Here is a 16,956-nt window from a genome sequence, read left to right on the forward strand (position 1 = left end):
GTCCTGGCCTGTACCTGCACAAATGGAAGCTTGGGGTGTTTGGAGTTCCGCCTCCGACGGTTAAGTTAGTACTGGATGGAGTAAACGGAAGTAAGAAAAGAAAGTAAAAGTTGCTTTTCTCGGATCCCGAGATCTGAGCAGTAAATGTTGTTGTTGTAATAATTGATGAATAATGGAATATCTGAGTGTAATTGTGCTCCCACTATAATAAATGTCACTATTTATAGGGGTATGGGAGTGCGTATCCCCTTAGGTGAGTTATGTCATATTTACCTAGGTTAATGGGCTGCACCGTTTTATGGCTTGGGCCCTTGAAGGCCGCCATTTTTTCGCTGATTAGGGGTGACACGTGTCTTGTCCTGGTTGATTCATTTAGAACGCTTCCTAGGGTGACACGTGTCACTCTATCATTGGTCCATGTAACTAGGGTAATTTTTACCCTAAACATCTGTTAAATTAGATCAATAACAGGCAGTTTTACTATTCGAGTGACTACCTTTATTTTTTATTAGTTGCAATAAAAGGGTATTATTTAAAAATTCCTTTATTACAACTAAAAAGAAATGGAGTAAAAAATATTTAGAATACTACTCGGAATACTATGGAGTAATAGACATGCATGGGGACTAGGTATATTAGTATATGGAAGAATACAAATGAAATGGACCCATAGAGAAAGAAGCTAAGGGGAGGCAAGAAACATAAAAAAAAAAAAATGCTTATGTGTTTCCACCTTGATAACGAGCTATAAAACCTGTCCACACTCCTACACTGATCAATCTGAGTATATTACACATACAGTGATGCAGTATAAAGACATCATGCATTGTTATCATCATAATTAATCCTCATCATAATTTTAATATATACTAATTAATTAATAACGAACCCAATTATTTATTATTGATTTCATCACCAAACTCACCTCGTAGACCCACTATTATGATGTGAGGTGACACATAATATATATGTTTCCCAAAAACAATTATACAATTTTCCTATTTATCATAAATGTACATAAAAATATTGTAATAGTGTAACCAAAATAAGTAAGAAACTAATAATTTTATGTTCTTGTAAAAAGGTGTTTATTTGGGACCGTATTAAATGAAATATCACAGGAGGTCATACTTGACTGTCTTGCCCATCTATTACCTAACATGCAAAATGTTACCTTGCGCTTAAGTTATCCAATCATCAATTAGCGGGAGATTACTGACTTCCATGCACTGATGCACATATATTGAGTTACTTATTCATTTTTTATCATTCGTATTCTCTCCTTCCCATTATAATAGGGTGTACTTTATATTTACCGTAACATAACATATTTAAAAATTGTGATTTTTTTTTTATACAATACTAGTTTTATTGTTTTTGGCGTTTGATAATGTGTGTAGCAAAATAAGATGTTTGTTTCCTTGTGCCATATTTCAAATTAATTATTCCTTAAAAATAAATACAAGTAGCATTGGGAATTTGTATCTCGTAATTTAGATATTAAAGGATAAGAGCATGTTGGTTAGTGTATTTTATGGATTGGAAACAAATTTGATTAAACCAATACTATTACCGAATGTTTGATTAGAAGGTTTGGTAACAGTCATCATTACCTAAGGGTAATGGTTACCTCTCATTTGTTACCTCTTAAAAACTTAGAGGGTAACAAATACCCTTACCCTCCTCAAACACAAACAATGGGAGTAAAGTAAATGATTCATTTCCATAGTTAAACCAAACAAATAAAAAGGTAATAGTTTAATGATTTCTTTCTCCCCTCTTATTTGTTTCCTTTCCATTCCATTTCCATTATTTGAACCAAATGCCCCCTTTGATTAGCTCGCTTCCTTTCTCTTTCCAAGGGGGGTGCCCTATTGAAAAGGGATATTCAATTCATCAGAGGACATACGAGGGTTAGGTTCGTAATTTATGATAATCATCGATATTACCTAAAATGATATATAAAGCCCTAAGGGTTACATATAATGAACTAAAAGTAAAAATAATAAATGAAATAAACATTCATTACCTGATCAGCGAGTGATTTTGTCATGCATTCTTATAGTAACTAGCCTTTTGGCCCCGTGCAACTCACGATTTGTTAAAAGTAAAGTCTAAATTTTTTTATTGTAAATTTTTTATGAGAAAAATGAAGAGTTGCTTAATGTAAAAGAACATTGAATTATTCTTGATTTTAAGTCATAGGGTAATATGAAAGGAGCTTAAATAATTTTATTTTGTTAGGAATAAATGCATTTGTACAAAAATAGAAGAAAGGAAAAAAAAATTAAAGGAGGAAGATAGAGACAATTGGCATTATGATTTGAGTTTTAATATATTAGGTAAAGATTCTAATTTAAGAAAGGTATTAAAAATTGATTGTTTGTAGTCTTACCTTAAGGGTTACATATATCATTACCCATGTTGAAAACAATTGTAAATCCACTTTTAAGTGTCCTACGTTGGAGAAAGAGGAGAGATAGTTTTACTTTATAAGGTAAAGGAGTTACTCCTATAATCACCAATTGGTTTTAGTATGAAACCTCCTTGGGCATTGTATGTGGACCAAACTCTACTCCTCCTTGTTTGGATTGTCCAGACTCATTTCACTTTATTATCTTAAAATTTAACATGGTATATATTAGAGCTTGATTTGCAGGTCTCTTTTAAACTAGGTCTCATTTTATATTCATCCCTAAGAAGATTGTTGCTCTGGCCTTTCCGGTTAACTTTGAATTTCTAAGGACACTCATAAGTGAGTGAAGGGGAGTGTTGAAATCCATTGTAAACTTACTTAATTATGAGTGTCTCACATTGGAAAAAGAGGAGAAATAATTCCACTTTATTAGAGGAGTTACACCTACTATTACCAATTGATTGGTTTTAGTATGGAACGAACGTCCTTAAACCTTGTTTGTGGATTAAACTCTCCTCTTTTTTGTTAGGGTTGCCCAAATCCATTTCATATTCAAAATTTAACAACTCCAAAAAAAAAAAAAAACATTTCTTATTTTTTTAAAATGTTCATTTTGACCGCAAAACCAGATAATACAAAGTATTATATTTCATTGGCCTTTTTAGGTCAAGTATCACTACTTAAATGTAATTATATTAAAATATTTTTGTACTAGTTGTTCAGTTGACATGTCCTTGTATAAAGGTAATACTTGAAAAAAAAATCCGTGTGGACCTGGTTCACAATAATATTATATTGTGGATATGTGCTAGTCGACGTTATGTTAAGTATAGTTAAAGGTGTCAATTCGGATAACCGGATGGAATTTGGATTGAGTCTATTTGGGCCGGGTCTGTTCGGGTCGGATATGTTCGGGTCAAAATTATTCTTTTAACTCAGATCGGGTCAGTGCAGGTCAAATTCGGGTCATGATCTATCGAGTCTGGGTCGGATATGGGTCGGATCAACTCCAAATCGGTTCATGTTCGGTTCGGATAAATTTGAATCGGGTTTGACCGGGTTATTTTTGGGTCAGATGAATTTGGGTCGGGTTGATTTCGGTTCAGATAATTTTAGTTCGATCAAGTTCGGTTTGATTAAGATTAGGTTGATTCGGTATTTGGTCAATTTCGATTCAAATCCTTTCTGTGTTTGTCTAGATTTTGGTCGAGTTGACCAAATTCAATATCCAAATAAGGTCATTTTTAAACTAGAGTAATTACTGAATTTTTACCTTATTATTGGGTCGATATCAAGTCATTCATGTGTCATTCCTCATATTGCGTTTTAATTATTACGAAATGCGAAAAATTAGTTTTCTCATTCAATCAATTCTTGTGTAATATTTACCTTAGAGCCAAATTTAAATTGAATAATTATCGATGACTTATCATACCTACGTACATAAGTGAGACGATTAGTAATGAACTAGTGATAGACTAATGAATTGATAGATGATAGTCACATATGGTGATATACAAAGTGTTTGGGGTAAAAATACCCTAAACACGTGGCCCAATGGCCTAGTGACACGTGGCATCCAGCCGTTGGTCAGCAGTGCTCCAATCCTCTGCTGACACGTGTCCTCTAAACCCTAAAAGGGAAACCATCCCTTCCCCACTATAAATAGTGGAAGGACCCTCATTAATGGGGGGCTGGAACATTTTTTGTTCACATTGAATACTCCTCAAAAAGAAAAACACTTACCCCGAGCAATATTAATTGCAGAATTCTCCCATTACGCGAGAAGTAACTTCCACATTACGTGCATTCTACCTCCCGTATCTTTACTAACTTGATCGTCGGAGGCGGAGCTCCTACCCCCAGGAGTCTTCGTGATTTTGCAGGCACAGGCGTCGAAGGGCATTCTTGGAATTGTAACTCTCCCGCAGGACACATCAAAAAACCCCGAAACACAAAGAATGTCCTCTTTTTAAGGTACTACTCTTCAATTGTTTAATCTCATGAGGCTATAAGTACTATTAGTTTGCTTTATTACTAATTCAATTTGTATAAGGTATTTGTTAGAGTTTTAGACTTTCTAACTTATTAATAATTAGTAAATTTGAAAATATATAGTAGTAAAAGAACTTGAAAAAAAAAGGTCAATAATAGGTTAGGTTTAAAATTATGGTCAGGTTAAAATCGGATTGTTTAAAATCGGGTCGGGTTAATATCAGTTTGGGTTAAAAAAGATTGGATTAAATCAGTTATTTGTCGGGTCATTTTTGAATCGGTTGAGTTCAAGTCGGGTCAAATCGGATCGGTTTGAGTTCAAGTCGGGTCATATCGGGTTCGGGTTGCGTTCAAGTCGGGTCAAATCGATGCCGAGTTAAGTTCAGATCTGGTTAAATTCGAACTCGGATTAAGTTCAGGTCGGTTACAGATCGGATCTGGAACCTGAATTTCTCTAGTCAAATCGGATCGGTTACAGTTCAAAATAGATGATTTTTTTTTTGGATCGGTTTGGTTTTGACACTTCTAAGCATAGTAACCCTAATTTTAACACAATGATCTTTATTAAAACTTATGTGGACCCTGTTCACAATAATATTATTGTGGATCTTAAGTCCACACGTGTTAGCCAACGCTATTTTGAATATAGTAACCCTATTTTTTTAACATAGTGATCCTTATTATTCATATTGACTAATATATTAAAACTCTCATTATATAATGCATTGATCTCTTGACATCTTTATTATAACACAATGACTTTTATTTTAGCATGAAACTTTTTATTTATCAATATAACAACCTTTATTTTTAAAATAGAAAAATTTCAATATAGCGACCTTAATATTAGTGGTCCACAATAAATTAATGTGAACCAGATCTATTTAAGAGTTTATTGATAGGAACATTTTAATTAAGATAAATATGAAGATGTAAAATATTTTGAAAGGAAAAAAATGAAGTATTTATATACTTGTAAACTAAAGATTAGACAGATCTAATAAAATTTCCCATGACTATGTAAAGCATAAATAATCGTTAAATTGATAGATTCTATTTTCCATATAATCTCCAAAGTCACTAATGGGTTAAATACTATTGAAAATATGAAGGGAATATTGTTTAAAAAATTACTTAATGATGGATTAAGTGAGCTATGATTTTAAAAAATAAATAAAAATGGCCTTGTTCCTTATTATTATTATTATTATTATTATTATTATTATTATTATTATTATTATTATTATTATTTGTCTCACTTCCAATTTAGTTCAATCGAGCTTAAATTAAAAAAAAGGGGTCTTAGTTTTGTTGTTCACTAGCTTTGTGTAAGAAGAGATAGTAATGCATTTGTTATTTTAGAAACCATCTTGCTAAAAAAAGAAAATAATAATAAAAAAAAATGCTTCACTAATGTTAGGATCACTTGGAAATTTCATTTATGGCAAATATATTTTTTTTCATTATTAGATATCCAATACATCAAATCATCAATTGATATAATTTGCCTTTGGTGAACTATCCACTTGATATTGAATTGTACTCCGTTTATATGGTGCTTTGATTGAAATAAATAAATGCATAATTTAATAAAATTAGGGTGGCTAACGTATGTGAGTGATGAGCGCAACATAACTAGTTATGTTTAGAGATCCCCTTTACTATTTAGCAACATTAATTAGTGAAAATATGAAAATAAATATTTTTAGGGGTATAAATATCCGCACACTTTTATTAAGAGTTCCAAAAAAAGGCAAATAATATTAATGAGGGCAAATGAGTATATACACGTTTTAGAGGATATAATTGTCCAAACATTATTTATGGTCATTTAATTACATCGGGAAAAGCTTAGATGCAAATAACATCATATCAATAAAAATATATAAATAAGTAAGACAAACATTTTAAGAATACGATTGTCCTCATACTATTTATAAGCGTTTTCTTATACTTAAAAAGTATTAAAAAAAATATTGGATAAAAATGACATCTCTTCAATCTCTAACACTCCGTGTGTATATTATATATCTATGATAGTAGTCCAAACTATGGAGTAAAGTAACTTGTCTTATTTTTCCAATTGTTTATCATATTTTTGTGCTAATTAGGCTCAATTGCCTCTAAAAAGTGGTCCTACAAATCTTTATTTTTATTTTTTTATTTCTGCTTTTCAACTACTACCAATGTCAACTAATTAATTATAATAGCTAATTTATGATCAAATTCAATTGATATGCAAGTCATTTCAAATTTAAATTGATCCAACTTAATGATTTAGATAGTGAAACATAATTAGAAAATAAGATATTACTCAATTACCTTTCAACCTTTCACAACGCTTTGACTAGAAATTTTAATTACCATTTCATTCTTTCAACAATTTTTACTTAACTCTTCAAAAGAATTTCAATCACTACCGTATCCACTAAAAAATTCAACTTCCATTATAAAATAATAAAATTAACATTGAGATAAAACTTTCCATTTCATTACTAATTTCATAAAAGGTTTCAATTTTATGAAATTACCCTTTATGAACATTATTTTTATAAGACTTTTATAAGCAATTTTGACATGTTTGATATTAGAGAGACAACAACTTTAAAAAAAAAAAAAAAAAAAAAAAAAGAAAGTTAATATATTTCCCACGTAGGCTAATTTCTTGATATGTAGTACAATGGTTGTACCATCCGGCTGTATAACCTGCTCACTAAAGGAAAAGTATATGAAGTTTATGAATATACTCACTTGTGTTATTGGTGGTCCTCTATAGGTTTTCACCTTGAGAGGGTATTTTGGTTTCCTGTAGGGTTTTTCTCTTAGGAGGGTTTTTCTATCTTCCATTGATAGATTTTTTTTTTTTCTGCTTTTTTTTTTAAGGTTTTCCTTCACTTTTCTCCTTTTCTCTCTTTCTCTTTTCTTGTAGTCTCACTTGTAATTTTTTATAGGGGCTTCCACAAGTGTATTTGCCGGTGATAAGCCCCAAAATTTTCTTTAATTGCTTTCAATAAATGGATCCCATCTTATGATGGCGTTTATTCTATTAGGCTTAATTTATTTGTTTGTTCGTCTGCAAAAGATTGAAGATATAGGGTTTAATAATCTCCGGAAGTATTTAGAAGGTCATATGAGTTTTTTCACACCAACAACTATTTATCCGTGGATCTCAAGTCGAATTAGTGCTAACTCACAGATTGTATTGTTTCGGATGAAGTGTTTTATTAAGGCGATCGTTGATCGAATCTGCGACGTAACTAATTTTAAGGTGATTTGTACTTATATTGAAATTTTTTCCTAAGAATTGTTTGTAATTGACGTTTGACTATCTCTTATTAATGAAATCCTTTTTATTCTTGTCAAAAAAAAGAAAGTTATGAAGTTTATGAAAATTAATTAAAATATATTTTTATGTTATTAATTTTATTAATCGAGAGAAGGTGGGTTATACCGTGATATGATTGAAATAACTCAAATAGATTTAATAAAATTGAAGATTATCCAAATATAACATGTACTTCGTATAAAGTTACACATCTGTATAATAACAAGGGAACATTTCATAACCCAGTGAAAGCAGAATCAGACTCTCGTACGGCCTTGAATATTGTGATGAAGTGGACATGATTTATATCAATCTTCAACGGTGTTTTTGGTGATCGGAGCTGGCAAACATTTGTCCAACTGTTTATCATTTTTTGCTAAAAATTGATGTAAATATGTGTTCCAATTTAATTTCACGAGGATGAGATGAAGAAAAAAATTGGTCTTGATTAAGAAGCAAATCAAGCAATGACTACAATGAAGGACGATGAGAGAGAACGGCCGAGAAAGGTACAAATTTTAGTACAGGGAATTTTGATGTATAGGGGTGTTTGACAATTGGCTTTTTGCCTATCTTTTGGTTTTTGACTTTTTAGTTTGGTCAAACAGCCCAAAAATATGTTTGGTAATTGGCTTTTTTGTTGGCTTTTAAGCTGGCTTTTCCGCAAAAAGCCAAAAGCTAATAGGAGTAACTTATTCTATTGGTTTTGGTTTGTTAGCCCACTTTATCACTAATAAACAACTAACAACCATAAATAATTTTATCAAACACTTTTATAATAGCCTACTTAAACAACTAACTTAAAAAACCAATCTATACAGCTAATGCTTCAAGCTAGTCAAACAAGCCAAGCAAACAAGCTAATAGCCTACAGCCAACCGCTGATTGCCAAACAACCCCATAGACATTGAGACTTGGGTAGTTGGTTGGATGATACGGCGTTGTAGACATCATTGGAAAAGAAGGGTGATAAATTGGGGGTAAGCGAAAATTCATGAGACATATTATAAATGTAACTGTGGCAAAATGATGAGTGGCACAGATTGTATTTTCAACCAATTTTGAAAACAAGTCTTGTAAAAAATCTATGTGTCCAAATTTATGATTATATATTGTTTGGATACTAAAATGGTCATACCCATTTTAGTCTTGGGTAACTCTACCCATATAAGCCCAAAGGGCATAAAAAAGGTATAAAAGGCCCCAAATAAGTCAAATACATCAATATGGCTTTCAACGGCCCACATATGTAATTTTAGGGCTCATAAACCCACTTATGTACTCATATAAATACCCCTCAAAGGGCATAAGGTAAATAAGGTCACTCTTATCATCTAAGATGACCATACTCCTCCACTCTCTCCCCTAAACTCCTCTCAAAACGTGCGTTGTTTGGCAGCTAACTTGGGCGTCGGAGGCTCCGCCCCGGGTTCACCCCCCGGGGCTCGGGGTTCATTTTGCAGGTCCATTCAAGGCCCAAATTCGAGGTTCTCAGACACCCCTCCAAGGCCCGGTTAGCTCATTTTTTGCCGAAACATATATGAATTTATAATGGCTATGTTTGGCAGCCATATCATACATAAAATGAGTTAAAATCGATAAGTTAACTGAAACTATTAAGGTAGTAAATGAAATTAATAAGATGCTGAAATCAAAAACATATTTGATGATAATATAAGTCTAAATGTTTGGTAGAACTTAAGTTGTTGCACGGATAGCCGAAGCTCTTAAATTTTTTTTTTTTTATTTGAACGTATAAAAGATTATTTGATAGTTAAATACAAAATTTTCAATATCTTATTATGAGATGGAATTGAAAGTAACAAATCAATTTAACTCATTTGTGTTGCCTTTAATTTTATATCTAAGGTACTTGCCAAACAAGATTAATCATTTAAGGTGTTATACATTTTTAGCAAAGAGTTTTCCTTCAACATGCCTGAAATGTGTTGCCAAACATAGTTAATGTGTTAGAATTCTCCAAACTTTTAAATAGACCCGGTTCACATTTATTTCTTGTGGACCACTATTATTAAAGACATTATGGTCTTTTTATTTAAAATAGAAAAAAGTCACTATGTTAAAATAAAGGTTATTATGTTAAAATAAAAGTCAGTTTGTTATTATAAAGGTTATAAGAAGTTAATTTTTTTATGAATTTTTTAATATACTGGTTAATGTGAATAATAAAGGTCACTTTATTAAAATTATAGTCATTATGTTTTACATAACATCGTACTTCAAATTCACAACAATATTAAAGGTCACAGGAATTTTAATAAAGGTTACCATGTCAAAATTCGGGTCACTATGTTCAAAATACAATCAATTGTGCGCATATGAATCTCAAGTCCACAATAATATTATTGACTTATTAGGGCTTGTTCTATTCAGCTTAATTTTAGTTCAGTTCAGTTCAATTTAGTTCAGCTCTAATAAGTTCAGTTCAATTCAGTTCACCTCCAATTAGTTCAGTTCAGTTCAATTCTTTTGCTTAATTTATTTGTTTTAAATGATTTAGCTAATGATATTGTTTTAGTGACAATTTAGTTTAGGCATGCCTTTGAGCCGTTCTTTTTAAGTTCATCTTTATGTCTAATGATATTGCCAATGATAATTAAAGTCAAATTTCATACTTTTTAGTATATATTACAACAACAACAACAACAACAACAACAACAATAATAATAATAATAATAATGGAAGTGCATAGTTTTGGGTCTTTGTTTATTTTTTTTTTTGGGATATTTTCTTCGTTTTTTTTTTTGGTTTGTTTTTGTTTCATTTTTTAACAGCCAAACTATTACATTAGATTAATTTCACAGACATTAATTAACATGAAAATAAAAAAATTAAACAAAAAAAAATTTAGTGGATTAATTTTGAACTTCATTTTATTTTTCATAAATATTAGTGGATTAATATCATTACTAATCCATAGTCAAAATATTTCAGCTCACTTCAGTTCAATTCAGCTCCAATCAGTTCAGTTAAATTCACTTTAGTTCAGCCCAATTCAGTTCAGTTCAGTTCCAATCAATTCAGTTCAGTTCAATTCATTTTATTTGTTTTCAGTAAATCGGAACATGACCTTATAGTGAACCAGGTCCACGCAAGTTTTTCCTCTAGAATTAAGCCTATTTTCCATAAATTTATATCATGGCACAATGTCTAACATCTTTGAAATAAATTGGGATAAGATGACAAAAAAACTCCCTTACATGAATTTTAGGAAGTTTAGATAATCAAATAAACACTTAAGAATTAATTAATGAATCAATAATAAAACAAAATAAGAATAAGTTAATATGAATGTTAGGAGAGCAAATAGGCCGAAAAGAAGAAGATAAAAAGGGGTTAGAGAGAGAAATTAACGAAGAAAAGAGGAGAGAGAGAACGTGCTGTTTATATGAACCAGATCTGAATCCGCTGTCTTCTTCTCACTCTCCCTTCAATTATAACCCCAACTCTCACTACTCAACTTGACTACTTCTTTTACATTTTACATTTTAGAGAGAGAAAAACACTTTACTTTCCTTTGTTTTAGAGAGAGAAAAAAACACTCAACTAAAACAATCATCTCTTGAGAAGTTGAGAGTGAGAGCTCTCCTCAAACACAAGTAAAAAAAATAAACAAACTCTCTCTCTAAAATCAGAAATAAAAACCCAGAAATTATTGAGTGTTAATTTTGATGGGTTTTGAAGCTGGCATAACGTTCGAATCGAATCAACTATAGCAACAACAAGGCGATGTTTTCGCAACGCTTGTATAGATGTTATGTTGGTATATATTAGAATCAGAAATTGATTTGTATGATTATATTTCTAATTATTGTCCAAACTTCATGGGGTTGTAACTGGTAAGTTTTCCATCACTATTATGATTGATTAATTTCGTATTATGTTTTTCATTTTAAATATGAATTAACAAATTACATAAAATTAGATAAAAGTAGCAGCAAATGCATGGGAGCTGTTCTGCAATAACTTTTTTCAGTCACTATGATATGCTTTTGTAAAAAAAAAAAAAAAAAAAAAAAAAAAAAAAAACTCTCTTCTTTCTATTCAACCCCCACGAGAATACACCTTTTTTATAAAAAAAAAAAAAAACACTTTGGGCTTGACTTTCCATTATCTCACTCACACTCCTTTTTTAATTTTTTATTTTATTTTGCAGGAACAAAATAGTTAATTGCTCCAATAATTAAGTTTGGTGATTTATCTTCTTTGGTGGAAGAATTTAGAAACTTAGAGAAGAGAAAAAAAAAAGATAAGATATGGATCCATATGAAGCAACAAAGGTAGTGTTTTCAAGGGTACAAAGTTTGGATCCGGAAAACGCTTCGAAGATTATGGGTCTTTTACTAATTCAAGATCATGGTGAGAAGGAAATGATAAGATTAGCGTTTGGACCGGAGAATCTACTTCACTCTGTGGTAGTTAAGGCTAGGCAAGAATTGGGCATTTCTCCAAATACGCCCTCTACTACTCAGTCTTCTAATGCAAACAACAATAACAACAACAATATTAATAATAATGGTAGTAGTAATAACTTTTCTAGTAGGCAGAATTCCACAACTTCCTCAACTTCTTCTAGATTTCTGCCTAATGGTATTAAGGTTCCTACTTCTCTTACTTTGCCTACACTTAGTAGTCCTTCTTCTGCTTCTTCGCCTTCGTGGGGTGGTTCTGTTTTCGCTGATTTTAGTCGCAACCAAGATGAATTGATTAGCCCTATGTCATCTTCTTGTAATAACTTTGCTAGTATGAGTTCTAGCAGTGCTAATGCTACGCCGAACCCGTCTACCTTGAACCCCTCTACCCCGCCTTTCTATGTTAGTCGGAGTAGTGGTGGTGTTGTTGGGAGGGGTGGTGGTGAGTTGATGGATGAGTTCCAGCTCCAAGAGCAGTTGTCGTTTTTGAATGATAATTCTCCTACTATCCGGTCTAAGAGCACCGACCTGTATTTCTCGCAGGCCGAGCTCGAGATGGGTGGCGGAGTTGGCGACTTCGGTCATCACGGAGTCGCCAACTCTGCATCCTCCGCCTGGGGTGGAGGCAGTGGAGGACTCCCCCACAGGCGGAGTTGCTCAGTCAGTGATATTAACTTGGCATCATTGATGGATGACCCGGCTTCCGGGTTAGGGTGGAAGCCTTGTCTCTACTATGCTAGAGGCTTCTGTAAGAATGGTTCCAGCTGTAGGTTTGTTCATGGTGGTGGGTTGATGAACGACGCGGATGCAGCCGCGGCGTTAGTGGGTTCGCCGAGTAAGCTAGAAATGATGGAACATTGCCATGAGCTTCTCAGATCTAAGTCCATGTCCATGCAACAGCAGAAGCTCATAGCTGCTGCCATTGCATCAGCATCATCTCCAACTTCTGCATCAGCTTCTTTTCCTTACTCAATGAGCAAGGGATTAAGCTTATTTGCTCAGCAACAGCAAAATGATTCTCCAAGGTAATTTTTCTATAAATGGTACTAATAATCATTAGTAGCAGCTTGTTTTTAGATTGGATTGGTAAAGTTAGTTTAATGTGCTGACTATTTGATTGTCTTTTGATTATTGTAGAGCTGCTGCTGCAGCCGCGGCGGCTTTGATGATGGGGGATGATTTGCACAAGTTTAGCCGATCCCCTAGAGGGCTCGATAGCGGCCGGGGTGATTCGAGCCCGGCCTCGAGGCAGATCTACTTGACTTTTCCAGCTGATAGCACATTTAGAGAAGAGGATGTTTCCAGCTATTTCAGGTATGTTGTTACCATTGACTATAATTGATTGTGATGATGATGATAGATTAATTATTATTATAATTATCATGCAATTTGATGATTATGTTGTTTAATTTCCTTGTTTGCTGCCTTGTATTCACAAATTTATGATTTACCCAAAAAGAGTAAAAAAAAAAAATCATTTTGATTTTAATTGATTGGTATGATTCTTGTAGCATTTATGGGCCAGTTCAAGATGTGAGAATACCATATCAGCAGAAGCGTATGTTTGGATTTGTAACCTTTGTTTATCCTGAGACTGTTAAGATCATACTGGCTAAGGGCAATCCTCATTTTGTTTGCGATGCTCGAGTTTTAGTCAAACCATACAAGGAGAAGGGCAAAGTGCCTGATAAGTTCAGGTAAATTTTCGTCGAACATTGACTTAAACTTTATCTTTTGATAATTTCGCGAATATAGTTTGCTTAGATTTACTGGTATTTCTTCCAGGAAGCAACAGCAACAGCAGATGGAAAGGGGAGAGTTCTCATCTTGTAATTCTCCCACTGCCCTTGATTCTAGGGACCCTTTTGATCTTCCACTTGGTAAGAAAGATGCCCAAAATGCCCAAAAAAAAGATAATCTTTTTATTCTGTTCATGTTGGAACTTGTATCATTGCACTTGTTTAAACATTATTTAACTTCAAATTGAATTTTAGGTGCAAAAATGATGTATGATACACAACAATACATATTGTGGAGGAGGAAGCTAGAGGAGCAAGCTGATTTACAGCAAGCTTTGGAGCTGCAAAGCCAGAGACTGATGGGTTTGCAGCTCCTTGATGTTAAGCGAAACCATCATCACCGTTCGCTTTCCACCGGTGCTCCACCGATCCATTCTCCGACTCAATCTCCTAACAGCATATTCAATCAATCTCTCCTCAGCTCCGACCGCAGTAGTCCAGATGCTTCAGATGGTATACACTAGCTACCTTCATTAATCTTTTTAACATTAAATTCAGTCCAGGAAATTCAGTGCCAAATTGCTCAGTTGTTGAACAGCAGCATTTATTGTAGTAAATTTGTTAAGTTGTATTGAGCGGATTGATTTTTTTCTGCCCCAGAAAACTGTGGTAGCCCCCCACTTAATGACGCCAAACAAGCATTGCAACAGGCTATAAATGAGGTAACTGACAGAGAAAAGGAAGGTTCTGTTGGTGGGGAGGATAATAGCAACAACGGCAATGGTAATGGCAATGGCAATGACAATCCTTGTCATGAAGATAACATCATCCATTTACCCGAAAGGTGACTATATTTACCTCCTGTTACATAACCGATTCATTAATGGCTCGGAAGTTACCCGTCTTAGAAATTATTTTACACACTTGAGAACCATAAGATTATGGAAATTTCTAGGCAATGCATTTGTGTTACAGTATGATTATGACGATTACCCAATCTAGTTAGTAGTAAGCTAGGAGACTAAACATGTTGTGAACTTTTAGGACCAAAGTTCGTTTTAGTATGGATCAATTTTCAAACAAGAAAAATGCTTATGCCTTTTTGTTCCTTTTTGGTGTTCATAAATGTAGCTTGGAGCATAATCTCCCCGATAGTCCTTTCGCTTCCCCTAGGAAAGGAGCGAGCCAGTACTTGAATACCTTTGCGGGTAACAATGTTGGTAGCGGGAGCGAGGTGGAGATGCTATCTAACCTAGGTGCAACTTCCGCTAATGGTAACACCAAGGCTTCCTCTTTCCATCCTGCCACAACCGCATTGGATTTTAAGTCATCATGCTACTTCCAATTGCCTAGGTATACTTGATGCTAAGTGTTCTTTTCCTCCATTTGAAAACAATTATTCTTTGTGATCTATGTTACTGATATAATGAGGGGATGGACCTGTTATAAAGTTATTCTCCATGAAGAAAATCATTGGACACATAATTTTTTAAATTTTTAGGAAAAAGCCTTGGGCTTTTTTTTATAAATCATGGGAGAAGGGCTCCACCATTTTGAAAGCAGGTTGCACTAGATTGAAAAAAGGCCTAAAATTATGCTAAATCTATCAACCCAAAATAATTTGAATGCTTTTGATGCTCTCTAAGACTAAATTGGTACATGCATCTATTACTAGTTTTACTACACTCTGATTACTAGAAAACTTAGTGTTGGACTTTTGGTGCAGGTTTTCCCCTGGTCATGGCGCTATTGGTATGTAGGTAGCGGCTAAAAGGCGAGGTTTTGGCGTTATTAATCATTATTCAAGGTACGTCGTTATCACTAAATCTAAAGAAATATATCCTTGTTACATCACTACAGCACGAAAATTTGTTTATGTTTTGTTCTTTTGGTGTTTTTTTTTGCTTTTGTTATTTTACAGGGAACGATTGTGAAAGAAGTTTGCTACAAACCATTCTGTATACCAGTCATCCAAGGTTCTTGTTTGAGGAACATAACATCAAAATAAAAACCGAAAATAAAAAAAGCTTTGCCACCGCCATCACCACCGCCATCATGATCGATCATTTGAAAACTTCCACCACCATCATCACCACCAAATAGGCAAATAGTGTACCAAAGTTCCTAGTAGTTGTATTAGTAGAAGTGGTAGCACCATAATTACCATACAATACATAAGATAAAAGGCAGTTAGAAAGAGAGAAAGAAAAGAAAAGAAGTAGGGTCAGTTTATTTATGCCCTGTTTGTTTGTTGTACTACTATTTCTCCCCCCAAAAATCTCTGATTCTATAGTTGGAAGTTTTGGAGAGTGTGGGGTCCACAGTAATACAACCCAAAGGTAAAAAAAAAGAAAGTGAATGATTAGTGTGTAGTACTAATAATAGTAATAATTGGTAGCAGTAACTCAGCACTGTAATTTTCAACCTTCCCCTTCCTTTTTTAACCCTTCCTTTCATTCTCTATTTATGGGCTATTTTTTTTAGGTAAAAAAAAAAAAAAGAGAGAGACAAACGAGCCCTTAAAAAGTATAGGTTTTTTTAGTCTTTTTTTTTTTATTTTAAATTATTAGGAAAAAAAAGTCCTTATTTTGTACAGCCAAGCAGCACAAAGTCAGTGCAAATAGCAATTTAACCACAACAGAAGAATTGGAGGAAATTGGAAGGTTGTATCAATGGGAAGGTGTGAAGCAAAATCTAAAGATTGAAGAACTCAGATTATCAAGTATAAAAATAGTATGTAATTTTTTTATTTTTTAGGTTTTTATTTAATTAGTTAAATTGATGTTATTGTATACTTCTGTAGACTTTCTCTTAAAAAAAGATGATGAAAGAAATAGAAAAAAGGGAATTTATAATGGGAACAAGTCTCTATTTTAGTGCAATCCAGCTATGAATTAATGCTTTATATACACATACATATATGTATATTTATTTATATGATTTGTTGCCTCTTGAAATAGGACAATTTGTCTCCTTGTTGCAGCTTCATTTCCTCAATTACACAAATCCAAATTTGTCTTTTTTCCCTTATTACTCCCCCACCACTCT

General features: G+C 33.2%; 1 protein-coding gene across 2 annotated transcripts; it reads left to right on the forward strand.

The window, feature by feature from the left end:
• Positions 1 to 11,105: 11,105 nt before the first annotated feature.
• LOC110704404 (zinc finger CCCH domain-containing protein 53-like) lies at positions 11,106 to 16,408 on the forward strand. Of its 2 annotated transcripts, XM_021882181.1 has the most exons (10): positions 11,108 to 11,596; positions 11,914 to 13,194; positions 13,307 to 13,483; positions 13,681 to 13,866; positions 13,955 to 14,049; positions 14,164 to 14,421; positions 14,569 to 14,752; positions 15,040 to 15,261; positions 15,635 to 15,715; positions 15,830 to 16,408. In XM_021882181.1, the coding sequence occupies exons 2-9, from the start codon at positions 12,014 to 12,016 to the stop codon at positions 15,666 to 15,668; spliced, it is 2,337 nt and encodes a 778-aa protein (XP_021737873.1). In that variant the 5' UTR covers positions 11,108 to 11,596; positions 11,914 to 12,013; the 3' UTR covers positions 15,669 to 15,715; positions 15,830 to 16,408. The 2 variants fall into 2 exon arrangements, with proteins under 2 accessions (XP_021737874.1, XP_021737873.1); XM_021882182.1 differs by lacking the exon at positions 15,040 to 15,261 and having other exon boundaries at positions 11,106 to 11,596.
• Positions 16,409 to 16,956: the final 548 nt, after the last annotated feature.

This window comes from Chenopodium quinoa, unplaced genomic scaffold (genome assembly GCF_001683475.1).
Source record: "Chenopodium quinoa cultivar QQ74 unplaced genomic scaffold, ASM168347v1, whole genome shotgun sequence".
NCBI classification, from domain to species: domain Eukaryota; kingdom Viridiplantae; phylum Streptophyta; class Magnoliopsida; order Caryophyllales; family Amaranthaceae; genus Chenopodium; species Chenopodium quinoa.

Excerpts from the sequence above, each read along its gene's own strand:
- LOC110704404 (XM_021882181.1), top strand. The coding sequence starts at position 12,014 with ATGGATCCATATGAAGCAACAAAGGTAGTGTTTTCAAGGGTACAAAGT. Across the intron at positions 13,195-13,306 it reads CAGCAAAATGATTCTCCAAG|AGCTGCTGCTGCAGCCGCGG; the intron begins GTAATTTTTCTA and ends TGATTATTGTAG. Across the intron at positions 15,262-15,634 it reads TGCTACTTCCAATTGCCTAG|GTTTTCCCCTGGTCATGGCG; the intron begins GTATACTTGATG and ends CTTTTGGTGCAG.